Genomic DNA, 17,299 nt, shown 5'->3' on the forward strand with positions numbered 1-17,299 from the left:
ATGGTCCCTCATCCAATCTCCTCCTGGCAACCTGCTCCACCATCTTCACCCGAACTCGCCACTCATCATCCATAACAGAAGCACTCTGCCTAGACTCTATGGCTAGTCTATCCACCAAAGCTCCCAACTCAGGAATGCGGGAGTACACAAAGTCTCGATCCTGGGCTAACTTGCCACCAACACTGACAGGAACAGTCTTAGGCATCTCGGACTCTGGCTCAGGGGCAGGGGTCTCTGAATCAGGCCTCAAGGGTGAAATCTGCATGGGGATCTCACTACTCTCAGAAGGGTCCTCCTCTGGGTCTGAACTAACATACACAGGCTCCTCTAGAGAGGGTGGAATAGGGTCCACAGGGGTACCAGTCAAACTAATCTCTGAGTCTGAGTCACTACCACTACTAGGATCCTGAGAGAAAACACAAAACAGCAACCAAGAAACAATGTTAGGGTTAAATAAAGCTTCCAGCTAACTCACACCCTAACTCTAGTTTCCGCTTTACCAATCAAAACTTTCCTTAGACTATACCTAATAGTCTAACTCAACTCTATATGAGTCGAACTCTCTCGCGATATAGATATATTCCCAAAACACCCATTTTTAATCCTAACTTATCTCAGGGACTAGATCCTGTAGCTCTAATACCAACTTGTGACGCCCTCAATCTCGGGATTAGGAAATGAGGACTCACACACCTCTAATCTAATAATTAAATATGCATAAACCCCGATTAACTACTAACAGGATCAACAGGATAAAGTATGAGATAAGATCACAACTACCAATCACAAAATATAACTTACAAACCCAAAATATTACTGAATAAACAATATCGATTCCGGCTGGGAACCGACAGATAACCCATTGTATCTTTAATCACTTCTTTCTAGGCGCGAGCTCACTCAAAATTACCACTACCTGCTCTGGCAACCGGAAGCCCTCAACACGGTAGGGACCACCAGGTACGCTCTTACGAGCAGTGCGCCTAAGCCTGGCCATCTTCTTGCTTAACTGCCATGGTTAGATTAAAACAAACAAATGAGTATAAAACTCAGCAAGTAACTATATAGCAGTTCTACAATATCAATTCACAATATGCTTTACCAAACTCAAGGCATTCTACTTTATTTGATCTAGGTGGCAGATTTCCCTCTTTTGGGTTAAGGAAAGGTTCTTGAAGAATAGTATGAGGCTTTCAAGGAACAAGGCTCACAGCAGGACGAAAGCCGATATTCATCACAAATCATTAAAGGATCAGAATAGATCTTTCGAAAGAGGAAAGCAACAGTATTTCAATATATAGAATCAATCATATGATAAACAATTTCAAGAATCAGGGTTCTCGAGCTTTAAGCTCCACAATAACATATCAACTCTTTTCAAAGCAATATAAACCATTTTCATTTTAAAAATCAATTTTCTGAACAAAAGTTTCAGTTCCCTTTTTAAATAATCACTTAGAACCCTTGATTGGATCACTTTATCTTTCCATTTCATTATATACGGGTGATCATCCCGTATCGACCTCCATTCCGGTCTTTAAGGTACCAATCAACATAATTCCAGCCTTAAGTTGGACTAGCCCCGCTAGCCTCTTACCATGACTGGACTAGTCCCACTAGCCTCTTACGTCCCAATCCAATCCATCAGGAATTCATTTGGAAAACCTTGAGTTGGAAAAACAAATAGGTTTTCTAAAATTCATTTTATCATTACCAAGCATTTGAAATCATTCGGACTCTTTCAAGTTGAAACTCATTCTTAGTTCAGATTTTAAGGAAACAAAGTTCAGGGAGTGATTCAAAGGTACGCAAGGAACAATTCATAAGAATTCGGTATCAAGGATAACAAAGCACTAAATTAGAAAGATCAACATTGATTTAGGGATCAAAAGGGTGATCAAGAGAAACGGGGTATCATTAAACAGGGTTAACAAGGATAATCAAAGGGTCCAATATAATCCATGGCTTACTAGGTAACTTGAACAGAAAGGTCAGATTATCAAAGAGTGAAATCAATAGGCTTATCAATAACAGGTTATCAAGAACAAGGGTACTTCAAATCAATATCAGGGTTTCATAAAACAAGGGTTTCATACTTAAACAGTTCAATACTCTACATGGTATGAACAACATTCTCTTTATAACCATTTACACAAGTAATCAGAGTTACTTGCCTGGATTTGCTTTCCTGAAGGTTGAACTACTGCCGCCTAGTAAATCCTTTCCTTTCCTAGCCTGAATGCCCTCACGCTCCGAATCTACAATAAAACCAAAATCTTAATCAGATTCTCAACTCTCGTTCCCGGAACGATCACTCTATACAATAACTCGATTATATCTTTGACTCGAGTATACGAATATAGCTTATACATATAAGCACATTGCACATAGCACATAGCACATAGCATATCCCTTTCTCGTAACTTTTACATCCTTATATACTTAACAATCAGAGTGTACTCGCTTATCCTTGGCTATTTCTCAAATCACACTAATATAACTCTTTTACGACCATAGCTATCACTTATAGCTCTTAATAACAAATGATTTAATTTCCTTTTTCTTTTATTCCTTAATTCGAACCATACATACAAAACACATATACATATATTCAATTTCAACCTCATATAATCAAACACAACTAATGCAATTCACAAGGATCATTTAACACTTAAACTTCATCCCTTTTTAATCAAAAATCCGAATCCTAATTACATTAAGAATCGAAATCAACACTTTCTTTTAATTATTTAAAATTCGAACATAAAAACCATCCAATCTTTATCATGCAATCAATTTCTCACTAGTCATTAAGATAATTGGCAAGAACCTACTTAATTCCTCCTTTTTACTCCTAAGACCCATTCGGGTTTTTCCATAAATCAACATGCAAGAATGGATTTTTAACATGCAAGGCAATACATCACATTTCCCACTTATTTTAGTCACAATCTAGATCATTCCATTCACTTAAACACCAAATCATACATCACCTAACTCATTCAACCAACATGCATTCACTTAATCAACAATTAACCCCTTTTATCTCATTTTTCATTCGGCAAGAACATAATCTACAACTCAAGGACTAATCAATAGCATGCACACCTTGATTTTCTTTAAAACTAACATGCAATCACTTTTAGGCCATATGAACTTAGTGTTTACCAAGATTAACTTACAAAAATCAAATTTCTCTTCTTAATTAGCATATAGTCGAATGATAAACTCACATGCAAGCATTAATTTTTGATTTTCTAAGCAACAATCATTTACATACATCCATTTTCTTCCTAACACAATCAATGAAATCATTTTATCAAGCACACACTCGAGTTTCATCAAAGAAGCAAAACCCTTTTTCAAATTTTCAAGAAACCATAACATGCAAAGCTAAAATCAAATGATCATATCATGGAAAATCCACCAGCTCTCCTTTGGATCATGGCCGGTGGTGGTCGAACTTGAGAGAGCCCATAACGGGTCTCTTCTCGAGTTTATGACCCCCAAACATGCTTGAATTCACTCTCATGGTTATGCATCAAGAAATGGTTTTTCTTGAACACCACCATAGTGATTAACCAACAAAACTTCTATAATTACTTACATGCAAATAGGAATCGAAGTGTATACCGAAAATAACAACTAAAGGTAGCAATATCTTTGAGTTTGAGTAGGTTTTGATGGTTGCATGCAAGTGAGAGAGATGAGAGATGAGAGAGCCGAGAGAGAGTGAGAGAGAGTATTCGAGAGAGAGAGGAAAGAAAAAGAGAAGAGAGGGAAGGGTGAGTGCACGGGAAAGAAAAAGAAAATGGGGGAGGGTGAATGAATTTATACCCCACCAAGACAAGGGCAAATTGGTAATCTACTAATTCTTTTTTAGCTCACTCATTCCTTTTCTTTTTACTCAAGTGCAACAAAATTCAAATATAAAATATAGCTCTCTCGAGAAGTCGAGAATTATTGAAAATGACATTTTTAATACGTAGGCCTCGAAATTAGCTTTTTAACCATTACTCATAATGAATTTTTGAGCGAACGGTTGATTTTATATGAATTTCGCAAACTTGCTTTAATAAATACATTTTTCACATAAAATCAATTTAAAAATGCAAAGACCAACAATTAAATTCACTCATCATTTTTAAAAAGTCTCCAGGACCATTACGAAGATAACAGAACAGATCCCATGTTTTTATCTTATTCGGATGATTTTATAAAAATGCACGAAGGTTAATTAAACCTTTATTTAAATCACGTAATTCCTTTAAAATTCACAAAATTGACACAGAACACATAGTCATGCACATAGTCAAGCAATCACACATATACAGTCACATAATGACTCAGGTCTGATCATATAATTTATCATTCTTTAATCATTATCCTCTTTTACGCGTACCGGGTCACGTTCAGCCTGACGGCCCGACGTTCAGCGTTTCGATAATTAAGGAGTAGTCATTAAGATTATGTCATGCTTGCAAAGAATGAGAGAGAATAAGGAAACCAATAATTAGCATTGAATTAGTGTTGTAACAGGTGTGAGAAAATTATGCAAATCTTTCCTTAGATAAGATGTTTAAATTTTAAAATTCAAAAAATTTCCATGTTTAGTGTTTTGATGGGTAAAAAAATGAGTAAACTTATGTGGATATATCCATGGATATATAGATTTTATAGTTAATATGGATCATGAGTAAATTTATTTACCCACGATGTAAATTTTGTGAATATATCCATGGATCTAGTGATTTTATACTTAATATGGGTTATTGGTAAAAAAATGTACCCATTTGGAAAATGGGTAAATTAAGGAGTACACTTTAAGAATATATAGATTTTGTGTTATCCAAAGTCATTTCATCATTAAATAACTGATATTGAGAAACTTTACATCAAGTAAAAGTTAAATAATTTTAAAGTATAACTACTACAAGTTCTCGCAATAGTCACCTTGTGAAATGTTGTAATAAATGTTAATAAATGTGCATACAACCTATAAAATTTTGCACAATTTCGACATACATTTATACGTGCAAAATTTCACAATTACATTACCATTCAAGTTATTTTATATATTAACTTTTAGTTTATTTCATGTGAACATACTAGATGTACTAAATTTTATTTTATTTTATATAAATATATACCAAATTACTTTTATACATTCAATTACATGTCAAATACAGGAATATATATGTGACATGTAAGATAAAAGAATAATATGAATTGTCACGTATATATTAATTGTACGTATTGATAGTTAATCGACTTATTAGATATACTTAAGATATTACATAATTTTACTTATAAACATATAACAAAAGAATATAATTACGTATTGCACAACAAAATTTTTTTAAAAAAACCGAGACTCATACAGATTGTTATGCTTGATAATATATAGGAGTAATTTGGGACCAGATTGTTGTACAGCATGACCTCCTTATATTAATACTATATTTAGTAATAACCTTCCCATTGTAATAAAAAATTATTGTCCCAATTTGGACTAGTTATAATTAGGAATAATCTCTACATTGTAATATTCTATTATTTTTCTAAATCCATTCTTTATTAATTTTACTTTATATAAGAATAACAATGCTTAAAGTATATTATTTATATACACACACAAACATGTATATATAAGATACATATATGAGTAAAATTCTATGGAGACCAATATTTTATCGGAGATCTCGGAAACCACCTATTTTCTATAATCAAAATAATATTAAATATATTATTTTGTGAAATATGTTCTATGAATATCATTAATTCATTAAAATTGTTGAAGATCCTTTAAGTTTAATAAGTAAAATGTATACGTTCTGCAAACTGAACAAATGTTATGCAAACTAAGCATGTTTCGTAGAATAAAATATTTTGTAATGATATACATGCAGTACATATATGATATCCAATATTTTGAATAAAATAATGATCTTTGCAAAACATAATTCTCAAAATAAAATATTTTGCAATGTTATTATGCAAGATTTTACTTGCTGAATATAAGTGGTCTCAAATATATCCAACAAAAAAGTGGTCTCGTTTCCATTGAACTTTACTCATACATATATATCCAATTATATATAGCATTCTTACATTAAAATGAAAGACGGATTTTTTTCCCAAAGTTATATCGATTTGGTTAACATTGTCATTTAGCTTGCGTGTCCATAATCACTAATAAACATGATTACCTTCTTATTAATTTATTTCAAATTCATGCATTTGATATTATGTTCGATAATTTATTTTAAAAAGTTATTATATATCTTTTAAAGTCATGTATATATTCAGGATATCTAATATTTTTTTAATTAATATTTAAAATTCAAAATTTATATGTCAACCTCTACTGAAAAATAACCTATATATAATAATATTTTTTTATATCAAGGTTTTACCGTAGTTGAAATAATATTATGTCCCGTTTGGATACATAAATTTCATTTAAAATCCCGAATTTGATCAAATCACTTGTTTGGCAAGTACCCGGAATTTGGATTTGGAATTTGTTCAAATTCAAGACAATTAAAGAACAAGTTTAAAATTTGAAAAATTAGCAAAATACATGTCATTTCAAATGAAAATTTTACTGAAATTTTTTTTACGATTTTTTTTCAAATAAATTTCCGAGATTTCTTGGGAATTTTTTCCCAAGAACTTTATAGCGGAAATTTTCGGGATTTTTTTCCCAAGAACTTTATAGCGGTAATTTTCGGGATTTTTTTCCCAAGAACTTTATAGCGGAAAAATTTTCTCGTAAGAAACATTTTAACGAGAAACTTTTCTCGGGAATTTTTTTTCCAGAAACCTTTTTCTCAATAACGTTTCTCGACAATATTTTCCGTTGAAAATTTGTTCTCGAGAAATATTTTTCCGAAAAATTTCAGGTAAAAACTTTTTTCACGAAAAAATTCAAATTCTAAAATTAAAATGAAATAAATATTTAATTTGGGCCGATTTGAGCGACATCTATTTTTCCTATTTCGGATTTGTATAGGCAATTTTCCTAGTGTATATATATTTCTGGATCGAGAAAATCAGAACACAAACAATCAAGCTGTCCACCAAAACTAATCAACCAAAATCCCTCCCTTTTAAATCCCCCAATTCATTTATTCTTCACTTTTATTCTTTTTTTTAATCTCCCATTCACCTGCCGGAGCTCCGCCGATCCGATCTGCTCCGCCGCCGACTTTCCGGTCGGATCTCCCCCTGCTCCGGTAAGATGTCATCTCACTATTCTCACTCTCTCGCGTTTTAAATTGTGATCTTTAATTATCATATATAATTCAATATGCTTTCGAATCAAAATTAACAATCTTGTTAGTATACACTTCAATTACGTGCTGTCACACTTGAATTGCGTGATTTTTATGTGTTATACTTATACATCACTTGTTTAGTAGTCTTTATTGAATCTTTATTCTAGTATCAATTTTGAATGATTTTAATTTAAGACTGTGATTAGTCGAGTTCTAGTACTTAAAGATTGTATCTTTTTTACAGTTAACTGTCTTTTGATCGCAATCGAAGTTCGACTAGTAATATAAGAATGTTTTTTATGCAAGTAAAAGTCCATTGGATTCCAATCAAAGTTTGAATAGTATGAAAGATTTTTTTTTCCTTTAAAGAATAGGTCAATTCGAATCATAACTACTATGAAAAGCGTAAATTTTGTTAGAGTTTTATGAATCTTTATTCCAAGACCAGTAAGGAATGATGCTCTGGCATGGACGTAAAAAAAGCTACAGACAAACTGAATGGGCGCGAGCTGTTGAACTTAATAATTGTTTTTTTGGAGTTATATTCCATTCAATTTCAATCAAAACTGAACTGCAACTGAAAATTGTTTTTTTCCCAAGTAGAGGTCGATTTGATTTCAATATAAAATTACATAGTGCTAATGTAACTTTTTGGGGGTAGTTTCACTGGTTCAGTTGTGAGTTCAGTCTGCATCATTAATTATACCTCGTATCCAGTATGTTGTAAGTGTAGTTCATCATCCTTTTCCATATTATGTATCAGTATAACTGTATCCTTCCCTTTTAACATAAAAGGTACAATTTTCAACTCTATAGTGATATAGTCTTACTTAATGGTCCTACACTGATGTAGAACAATGTTTGCTTGAAGTTATCACACCTGAAAGATATATAATAAATCATTTTCTGTATGTGCGTGAGTCGTGATTCTTGACTTCGGTAATTATTCTCTTACGCATTTTGAAGGTGAGTTAGTTTGTGAAATAGTTTTCTTGGTGAACCTGAAGGTGCCATCTTTGCCAGAAACTCAACAAAGCATTTCTCAGATTTTCTGGGTGTCTAGAATTGCATAAATAATATATTCAATTTTATTATCATATTTATTCTTTCTCCGACCATGAATTTGTTATTATCCCTATCTCTTGTATCTAATTTGTGCTGTTTGTTGTTTTACTTGATTAACAATCTTATGTTTTTGATTCTTATACAACAGGCTAGTTTATGGAAAATTAGCATTCACAAGTTGATCTTGATTAAATAAATATGGGGACTGAAGATCCTAGTCGTAAAACTTTCCCATACAGACCTGCCGCATCACCGTTTGCATCGCCGCAAAGTACAATGCCTTTCTTATCCCAAGGGCCCATGGGTGGATCAGATTCCTCTTCCATGAGGCCAACTGTGACACCTGCTTCTCAGACAACATCCTCTTTTATATCTTCAAGACCCGTAGTTGGACCAGAACCCTCAAATTTTAGACCTACGCCACCGGTAAGGTCTCCATTTATGAATCCGTCTCAACTATCTAACAGCCAGACTGGTACAGGACCTTTCCAGCGTGCCCCTGTACAACAATTTCCCTCCACTGCCCAAGTGCAACCTCCACGCACTTTGCCTGTGGGTCAGCAAGTTTCTCCCCCACCAACTAATCATTCGGCAGCTTCTTTTACGTCCATACCAGCTTCACAAGATACAAATCCCCAATTATCTACAGGAGCATCTTATTTTGCTCGGCCAAATTTTCCGCAATCTTCACCCCCGATGAGGCCTTCTTATATTACTCCGGGCATGCAAGCTAATGCAGCTGCACAAACTGCACCTGTACCTTCAGCATCCTTTCTTAATCACCAAAATAGTTATGTTCAACCCCCTCCAGTAGCACCCACCCCCTTTCTCTCTCCTCAACATGGTTATGCCCCACCTCCCCCTCGTGCAAATTTAGGCCCATATTCGAGGGATCAAATACGAGCTCCAAACTCTACACCCTCTTTGGGACCTGCTCAGGGTTTAGTAGAAGACTTCAGCTCGCTATCTATCGGATCTGTTCCAGGTTCTTTTGATCCAGGACTTGATTCCAGAGCATTGCCTCGGCCATTAGATGGTGATTTGGAACCAAAAAGTTATGCTGAGATGTATCCGTTGAACTGCAATTCTCGATATCTACGACTTACAACTAGTGCTATACCTAATTCCCAGTCTTTAGCTTCCAGGTGGCATCTGCCCCTTGGAGCTGTTGTTTGTCCTCTTGCAGAAGCTCCTGCTGGGGTAAGCAATATTTATTATCTACAACCCAATGCCTTAAATGATTCAGTCTGTAATATGCATATGTATGAATGGCTTTTTAATGCTTGTATATGTTTTTTCATACAGGAGGAAGTGCCAGTTGTTAATTTTGCTACAACTGGTATTGTTCGTTGTAAAAGATGCCGCACATACATTAATCCTTATGTGACTTTCACTGATGGTGGTAGAAAGTGGCAATGCAACATATGTGTTTTGCTTAATGAGGGTAAGATTTCAACCTTCAGAAGATGAGCGCATTTAAGTTAATGCTGTAACTCAGGAAAAAGAAACTACTAGCTGTTAGACCCCCTAGTCCACTTTCAAAAAATAATTTGAATAATGTGCTCTCAGTTAGTACATTGGTTAATGTGTCAACTCCAACAATGCTCTTTACACCCTTCTCTTTACTCTAATTTTATTTATACTCCAGTTTTATCTATGACAAGGGATCAAATTGATCAAATTCGAGTAGTGGAAGAATTGATGGAAGTGAATATTTTATATATAAAAGATAAATCAAGAGGCTGAAGCAGTTCTTTACAAGTAAGGAGGGAGAGGAGGCTCTTACTTTTTGAAGAGCCTCTTGGAATCTCATTGAGGCATTGAGCTATGCATCCTCTTTATATTTTAACTTAAGATCTCGTATAAAGAGCCTCTTGGAGATGCTTTTAGGACTCTAAATAAATTAAACATCTTGAATCAAAAAGTGGCACAAAGGAAGGAATATATTAATAAATCAAAATTATTCCTACACTTCTATGCTTGATTTTGAGAATCAAATAGCTCTCTTAACGAAGTTGATATGAAAGTATAACCTAGCCAATAACAACCTAGCTGCCATTGCAGATGCATATAATAAGCTATGTAATACTGGTTACGGATTGCAGCATTTAGGAGATTGGTTGGAAGTACTTTGGAGTCTAAATCAACAAGATCTGACCGACAATGATTATTAGAGGCGATTTGATTAAAGAATTTACTTATAGGATTTCTTTTTTAGAACTTTTTTGTTGTTTACATGTCTACTGTGTAGTAGTACTTGACATGTAAAAATAGATATTAAGAACAAAATGCTTTTGCACGTAAGTTAAACTACTGATCCTCATCTTTTACACTTCCCTAAGAAAATTACTAGTACTTGCTCGAGATTGATCCAAATTAGTAATTTTTTTAAAATTAAGATTCTTTTTTATGCAAGGCATAGATATGAATACCTTTTTTTTTGCAAGTTCAAAGGTTAATGATATATGACACATTTAAATGAACATGATAAATTAAGAAACTCATGTTTTTTAATCAGAAACTGACTAAGTGGTAATGTGCCGATGTATTATGTCTTTCAAGGATGTTTTCTGACATGTTAGAGTATGCTCCAGTACCAGGCGATTATTTTGCCCCTCTGGATGCTGGTGGGAGAAGAATTGATTTGGATAAACGTCCTGAACTTATCAAGGGTAGTGTTGAGTTTGTTGCTCCAACAGAATACATGGTGCGACCGCCTATGCCGCCATTATATTTCTTCCTTATTGATGTATCAATTTCTGCTGTTAGGAGTGGAGTGATTGAGGTAAAAATTTCCAGCTCAAAATATTAGAATGTCAAGTCTTCTTGCATCATTGAATTACAGTCTGCACATCCTTAATATGCGATATCATGTGTTAATATGTAGGTGGTGGCACAAACTATCAAGTCTTGCTTGGATACCCTACCTGGTTATCCCAGAACGCAGATTGGTTTCATAACTTTTGATAGCACAATACATTTTTATAATATGAAGGCAAGTAGCTGAGTGTACTATGGACCTGTAGATCTATTTTTCACTTCTTTTCTCCAAGAATTACTATTTTACTTTATATTGAATCACTTTCCTCTTGTGCCAGTCATCTTTGACACAGCCTCAAATGATGGTGGTATCAGATCTGGAGGATATGTTTGTTCCCTTGCCGGATGATCTCCTTGTCAATCTCTCAGAATCCAGAAGTGTAGTGGATGCATTTTTGGATAGCCTGCCTTCCATGTTTCAAGACAATGTTAATGTAGAATCGGCTTTTGGTCCAGCTCTAAAAGCTGCATATATGATTATGGTTATTTCTTTTTCCTTCTTTTTCCCATTTTTTCCATCTTTGCCCTCTCAAAGCTTTAATCTAATTGGTGTCACCAGAAATGTATCGAATTTTACGGTGTGCAGACTTGTCAGTCCTTTCTAATTATTTATTGATATGATTGCCTTTAGTGTTTTATTAATATGAACTTTCTCTTTTTTTTATCTATCTTCAAAGCATTTATAATGTGTCTTGCCTGTCTACTACAGAATCAACTTGGTGGTAAATTGTTGATTTTTCAAAATACACTTCCATCTCTCGGTGTTGGTCGCTTGAGGTTGCGGGGAGATGATCTCCGGGCTTATGGAACAGATAAAGAACATGCACTAAGAATACCAGAAGATCCATTTTATAAACAGATGGCTGCTGAATTTACCAAGTACCAGATTGCAGTAAACATATATGCGTTTAGTGATAAGTATACTGATATAGCTTCTATAGGTAGGGTATATTTGATTAATCTCAGCATGTGAAGTTTACGCATCTGTTAATTCCTCATCTTTTTTTAGTAATAAGAACAAAGGACAGTAAAAAGGACTATACTCCTAGCTACTTGCATTTCTTAACTTTGCATAGCTAAAACATTACCCACTAGATTGTTACAAAGTAACAAATGATAACTTCATGTATGAGTCTCTGATGAACACTGGCGTATTTGTCTCTGTCTCGTAGAGTCCATCTATTTGCTAAAACCTTTAAAAGATATGTATGCAGTATATGTATACCAGAAATATAATGACAAGTAATATCTAAATTTACAGTTTACATTTTTAGTATCATGTCTTGTAGCCTGTGTGATCTATTTATTATTGGGTACTCATAAAGATTTCTGTTTTATTATTTGGATGTTTTGTTCTCTTTTAAGATATACTGTGAGTCTTGATCCTTCCAGAATATAATGTCTCTTAGCCCTCATTAAATATAAGCAGACAGTCTAGCAGACAGCCAGGTGCTTTTTCTAATAATATATTAGCTAATATAGTAATATGTTTAAAAGGGGCCTCGTTGGCTTCATAGAGTTGAAGGTATTGGTACTTGAAGATTCACCATTGCATGTTCTTAGTAATACATGCCGCCACACCTTGCAAGCACTGGCACTGTTTCCATAATTTGAACGCTTGTTATTATACCGATATGAAGCAGTCTCAAAGTCTGACTCACATTTTAAACCGCAATAAATAGAAAATCAACTGTCTATGTAGCTTCTAAAAAATCTTTTATATAATTGCATTAGTCACTACTCTGCATCAAGAGTCGTACTTTATAAAGATGTTAGCATTATTTTAGAATTTCCCGTCACCATTTTAAGTGTCAGCTTGCAGGGTCTGGAAATTATAACTTTTGGTTGTAAAAACTAAATGACAAATTTTAGTTGTTGGTTCTGAAACATTTCCAATTTGTATCTTTTAGGAACTTTAGCAAAATATACTGGTGGTCAGGTATATTATTATCCAAGCTTCCACTCTACCATTCACAAAGAAAGGTTACAACACGAGTTAGCAAGGGATTTGACTAGAGAAACTGCCTGGGAAGCTGTACTGCGGATAAGATGTGGAAGAGGTATGTCGGTCTCATAATGGGTGAATAATTTGACAACAATAAAAAATTTATCACTTGTATTGACTTTTCAGGTGTGCGTTTCACATCTTATCATGGGAACTTCATGTTAAGATCAACTGATTTACTAGCCCTTCCGGCTGTAGATTGTGATAAAGCGTATGCCATGCAGTTGTGCCTTGAGGAGACCTTATTGACAACTCAAAATGTGTATTTTCAAGTTGCTTTGTTGTATCCTTTATATTTTCTTTAAATTTATGCAATAATTGGTGTGCATGGGTGACCGGCAGTAATTTTGTTCGATACTCTTAAATCTTAATGCTTCTAAAAAACAAAATACATGTCCTTGCTATCATTCTACGAATCACTTTACCTTTCAAGAATAGTGTTATGTATGCTAAATATAATAGGGTTGCTATGATAGATTTCAGAATTGTTGTTTCATATCTTTTAATCTAGAACAAGCAGAGAGGATATTGTAATTCTTGAAACGGAGGATGTATTTTAACATTACATTTTCTACTTTCTTTTTTTTCAAATTGTTAACAAAAGACTGGGTAATTGGCTTGTAGCATGGAATAATTTCAATGCTCTAGCATTATTGATATGATGAGCTTGGTTTTTCTTAGTCTCGTTGCAAAATCTACCTCTGTTCGTCTCATTCTCCGTGTTACTGTTTGTGTTCAATTATTTGAAAAGGAATATCTGTAGCTTCTTAATTAAAGTTTCCTGTAAGAATTTCTTAACATTTAAAAGATACACGTCATCTTCCGGAGAAAGGCGTATAAGAGTGCATACAGCATCCGCACCAGTGGTTGCAGATTTAGGAGATATGTACCGCCAAGCTGATACTGGTGCCATCATTTCCTTGCTTAGTAGATTAGGTAACTTATGCATGTTTCCCATATCTAATTAGATTTTCCTTCTAGGTTTAATTGTTCTATGGATACTTATAAGGTGAACTGTTTTGATATGCAGCAATTGAGAAAAGTCTAACTTCTAAGCTGGAAGAAGCTCGAAATTCTATTCAAGTGAGAATTGTCAAAGCTCTCAAAGAATATCGAAATCTCTATTCTGTGCAGCATCGTGTGGGGAGTAGGATGATATATCCAGAATCCCTGAAATTCTTGCCCTTGTATGGATTAGCACTTTACAAATCAACACCACTGCGTGGTGGATATGCTGATGCTCAACTTGATGAACGATGTGCAGCAGGTTTTACCATGATGGCTTTACCGGTTAAAAAATTATTGAAGCTTCTATATCCTAATTTGATACGGATAGATGAGTGTCTTTTAAAGGTAAGTAAACTTTTACCTTTTGAGTATCTGAGCTATTTGCATCTAACTAAAATATAATATCTGCATTATATACATCTATTCAGGCTGATGCATTGGAGAACAATTGGAAAAAGTTCCCACTAGCTGCAGACAGCTTGGATCCCACTGGTCTTTATGTTTATGATGATGGTTTTAGGTTTGTAGTATGGTTTGGTAGCCAACTTTTACCTGATATTGCAAGGAATCTACTTGGTGAAGACTACACTACAGATTACTCGAAGGTATGAAACTTCTATTGTTTGTATAATATATGCTTCCTCCATGCAGTTCTGGTGGAAAAACTTATGGTGATTCCCAGCATAGAAACTAAGACAAGTCAAAAACATTTGTTATACAATATATTTATTTTAATGCAATACAAAAGATTTGCGTTACCTTATTTTTTTCTCTTCAACTATTTGCAATACCTCTATGTAACAACTATAGTATTATGTAACATATATCATACACTAAACAGTTACGTGCTTGTCAAATTTCGTGCCTAAAACACTTGAAAGACAGTGGAAGATGACACATGTACAATTAAAATTTTGAACTAATAATTTTCAAAAAAGTCAGCAGCTTTTCGTCAAGCACAATTAGGCTCATGGATGTCCTTAAACAGATATAATTAGCAGCTAGAAGCTGTTTGTATATCTGCATCTCCTTACATAATTTCCCCCTTTCAGTAGTCTATGTGTTTAATCTGACTTATCTGTAAAGATATATATCCCAATTTTTTTAGAATTAATAATCTAATATAAGGTAAAGATACTACTAATTCTTGACTTTCTACATTTTCTTGCTTTAGACCTAGTAACTTTAGACATATCTGAAAATTTCATTTCAGTACCCTTGATTTCTTTGCACTAGCACTTCTTATGGTTTAGTGATATAAGCTTCGGTGCTTCCTTTTCTTGGCGTCTGTGGAGTAATTTATTGCAGTTTCAGTTCAATTTCCTATTTTTTTTTGCCTCTTCCTTTCTGTCTTGTCTAAGATTAATATGTATATGTACAAATATATTTTTATGAATATAATAAATTGACATCTGGTACTTTGTCAACTGTTTTTGCTTTCTTTGCTGGCTGTAACCTGTTCCTTTTTATGCTCTATTGTATTATAAGGATAAAGTTTATGTCAAATATCTGTCTGATGCTCTCTAATTATTTTGTAAAACAGGTTAGTCTCTACGAGCGTGACAATGCAATGTCAAGGAAGCTAATGAAGATACTGACGACTTTTAGGGAGACTGATCCTTCATATTATCAGCTGTGTCATCTCGTGAGACAAGGTGAACAGCCCAGAGAAGGGTTCTTCCTTCTTGTAAACCTGGTTGAGGACCAAGTTGGTGGTATGAATAGCTATATTGATTGGATCCTCCAAATTCATAGGCAAATTCAGCAAAATGCTTAACTCTAAAGGTAATAGATTTCATTTTTTTAATAGTCTGAGTGCTTCCAGGATGTGAATTCTTTCACTCTTCCATTTTCTAATAGAGGTTGGGCTTAGTTCACTAAACTAGTTACGGAATCTGGTATTTCTTTTTTTTTTTAATTAAAGCTCTTTGTCTGCTATGCACTGCTGTTAACTATTCATGGAAACACATGTTCTAAGCTTGCTACAAGCAAGCATTTAAAATTTAGTCCCTAAAAGGTGATGCAGTTCATTTGTTGCAGACCTAAAATTAAGGTTGTTTTTTTTTGAAATAAGTATATTCAAGTTGTCGATTATTCTTATTCTATTCTAACATGAGTTCTTAGACCTAGGTTATCCTCAAAGATTTGCAAAGTTGTGTAAAATTTAATGATCTCTGCAAGCCTGAATATGTTCATTATTATCCAGTAACCACCAGCATCCATGACAAAGAGAATCTTTCTCTTCATTGAAGTTATATGGAATCTTTTTATATACTGAGTTTTTTATTTCAAGACGGGTTTAGTTATCAATATTTTCCCACTTTCTTTTTGTGGCAAGCAGGTATTCAGCAGCCCTATCTTTTTTGTGCCAATCAGATTTTCAGTCAGCTCGGAAAGATCTAAATCAAGATGCTTAGTCACGTCAGAAGTGCAGATTATTTAGCTGCAAGTGATAATTCATTACTGGAAGCAACTGCTCTTTTACTTGCAATTAAGTTAAAAATGTGTGTACATCTGCTCGTTTCTTCAATATATTCTTTATTATAGAATATAGCAAAAAGAATGATACTGTTATCTGTTCAAGCTTTGAATTATACGGAGTTGTCTCAGTTGCTGGACGATGGGGTTGATTATTTTTCTCAGTTGATTGATGTTGATGCTGTTACACTTCCAGAGACGATTGCCATTGTGAAAGGGTAAACTTGCATTGTAAAGCTACTTTGCTTGCTTGTTATATTTTAGTCATTGCAGTCTACATATTTATCAGATTTTCAGGAAGTTTTGTATTTTTTCTTAAAATCATAGAAGCCAATTGACGATCTTTACAGTGTGTATGGTTAGATTCCCTCCAAATGTTCAGAAACTTTTGCATCTAATTTTATGATAATGTAGATATCCTTAACTATCAACGGTGTTATGAGGCTTCTTACATAAATTTGTTCAGCACATTTTTGTTCGATATTATATATGTTTAATGATAATTTGATGGCATCCTTTACCTTAATAGTCAGGCACAACCTCTACTGAATCATCATCAATTTTTTTTTAAAAATATTACCTTAATGTCTGGAATATTTTTCTATGAATTATTTTAAAATTGCAGATGGATTAATTAGTTTTT

The 17,299-nt window shown here is 33.9% G+C and overlaps 1 protein-coding gene across 1 annotated transcript; it reads left to right on the forward strand.

The window, feature by feature from the left end:
* The first annotated feature begins 7,056 nt into the window (after positions 1 to 7,056).
* Positions 7,057 to 17,083, forward strand: LOC141684704 (protein transport protein SEC24 A-like). Its single transcript, XM_074489787.1, has 14 exons — positions 7,057 to 7,238; positions 8,494 to 9,545; positions 9,651 to 9,789; positions 10,940 to 11,130; positions 11,233 to 11,340; positions 11,444 to 11,647; positions 11,875 to 12,106; positions 13,076 to 13,225; positions 13,297 to 13,453; positions 13,979 to 14,106; positions 14,201 to 14,523; positions 14,607 to 14,783; positions 15,722 to 15,963; positions 16,520 to 17,083. Exons 2-13 carry the CDS (start codon positions 8,544 to 8,546, stop codon positions 15,953 to 15,955), a joined length of 3,045 nt encoding a protein of 1,014 aa, XP_074345888.1. The 5' UTR covers positions 7,057 to 7,238; positions 8,494 to 8,543; the 3' UTR covers positions 15,956 to 15,963; positions 16,520 to 17,083.
* The last annotated feature ends 216 nt before the right edge of the window (positions 17,084 to 17,299 follow it).

Source organism: Apium graveolens, chromosome 9 (genome assembly GCF_009905375.1).
Source record: "Apium graveolens cultivar Ventura chromosome 9, ASM990537v1, whole genome shotgun sequence".
NCBI classification, from domain to species: domain Eukaryota; kingdom Viridiplantae; phylum Streptophyta; class Magnoliopsida; order Apiales; family Apiaceae; genus Apium; species Apium graveolens.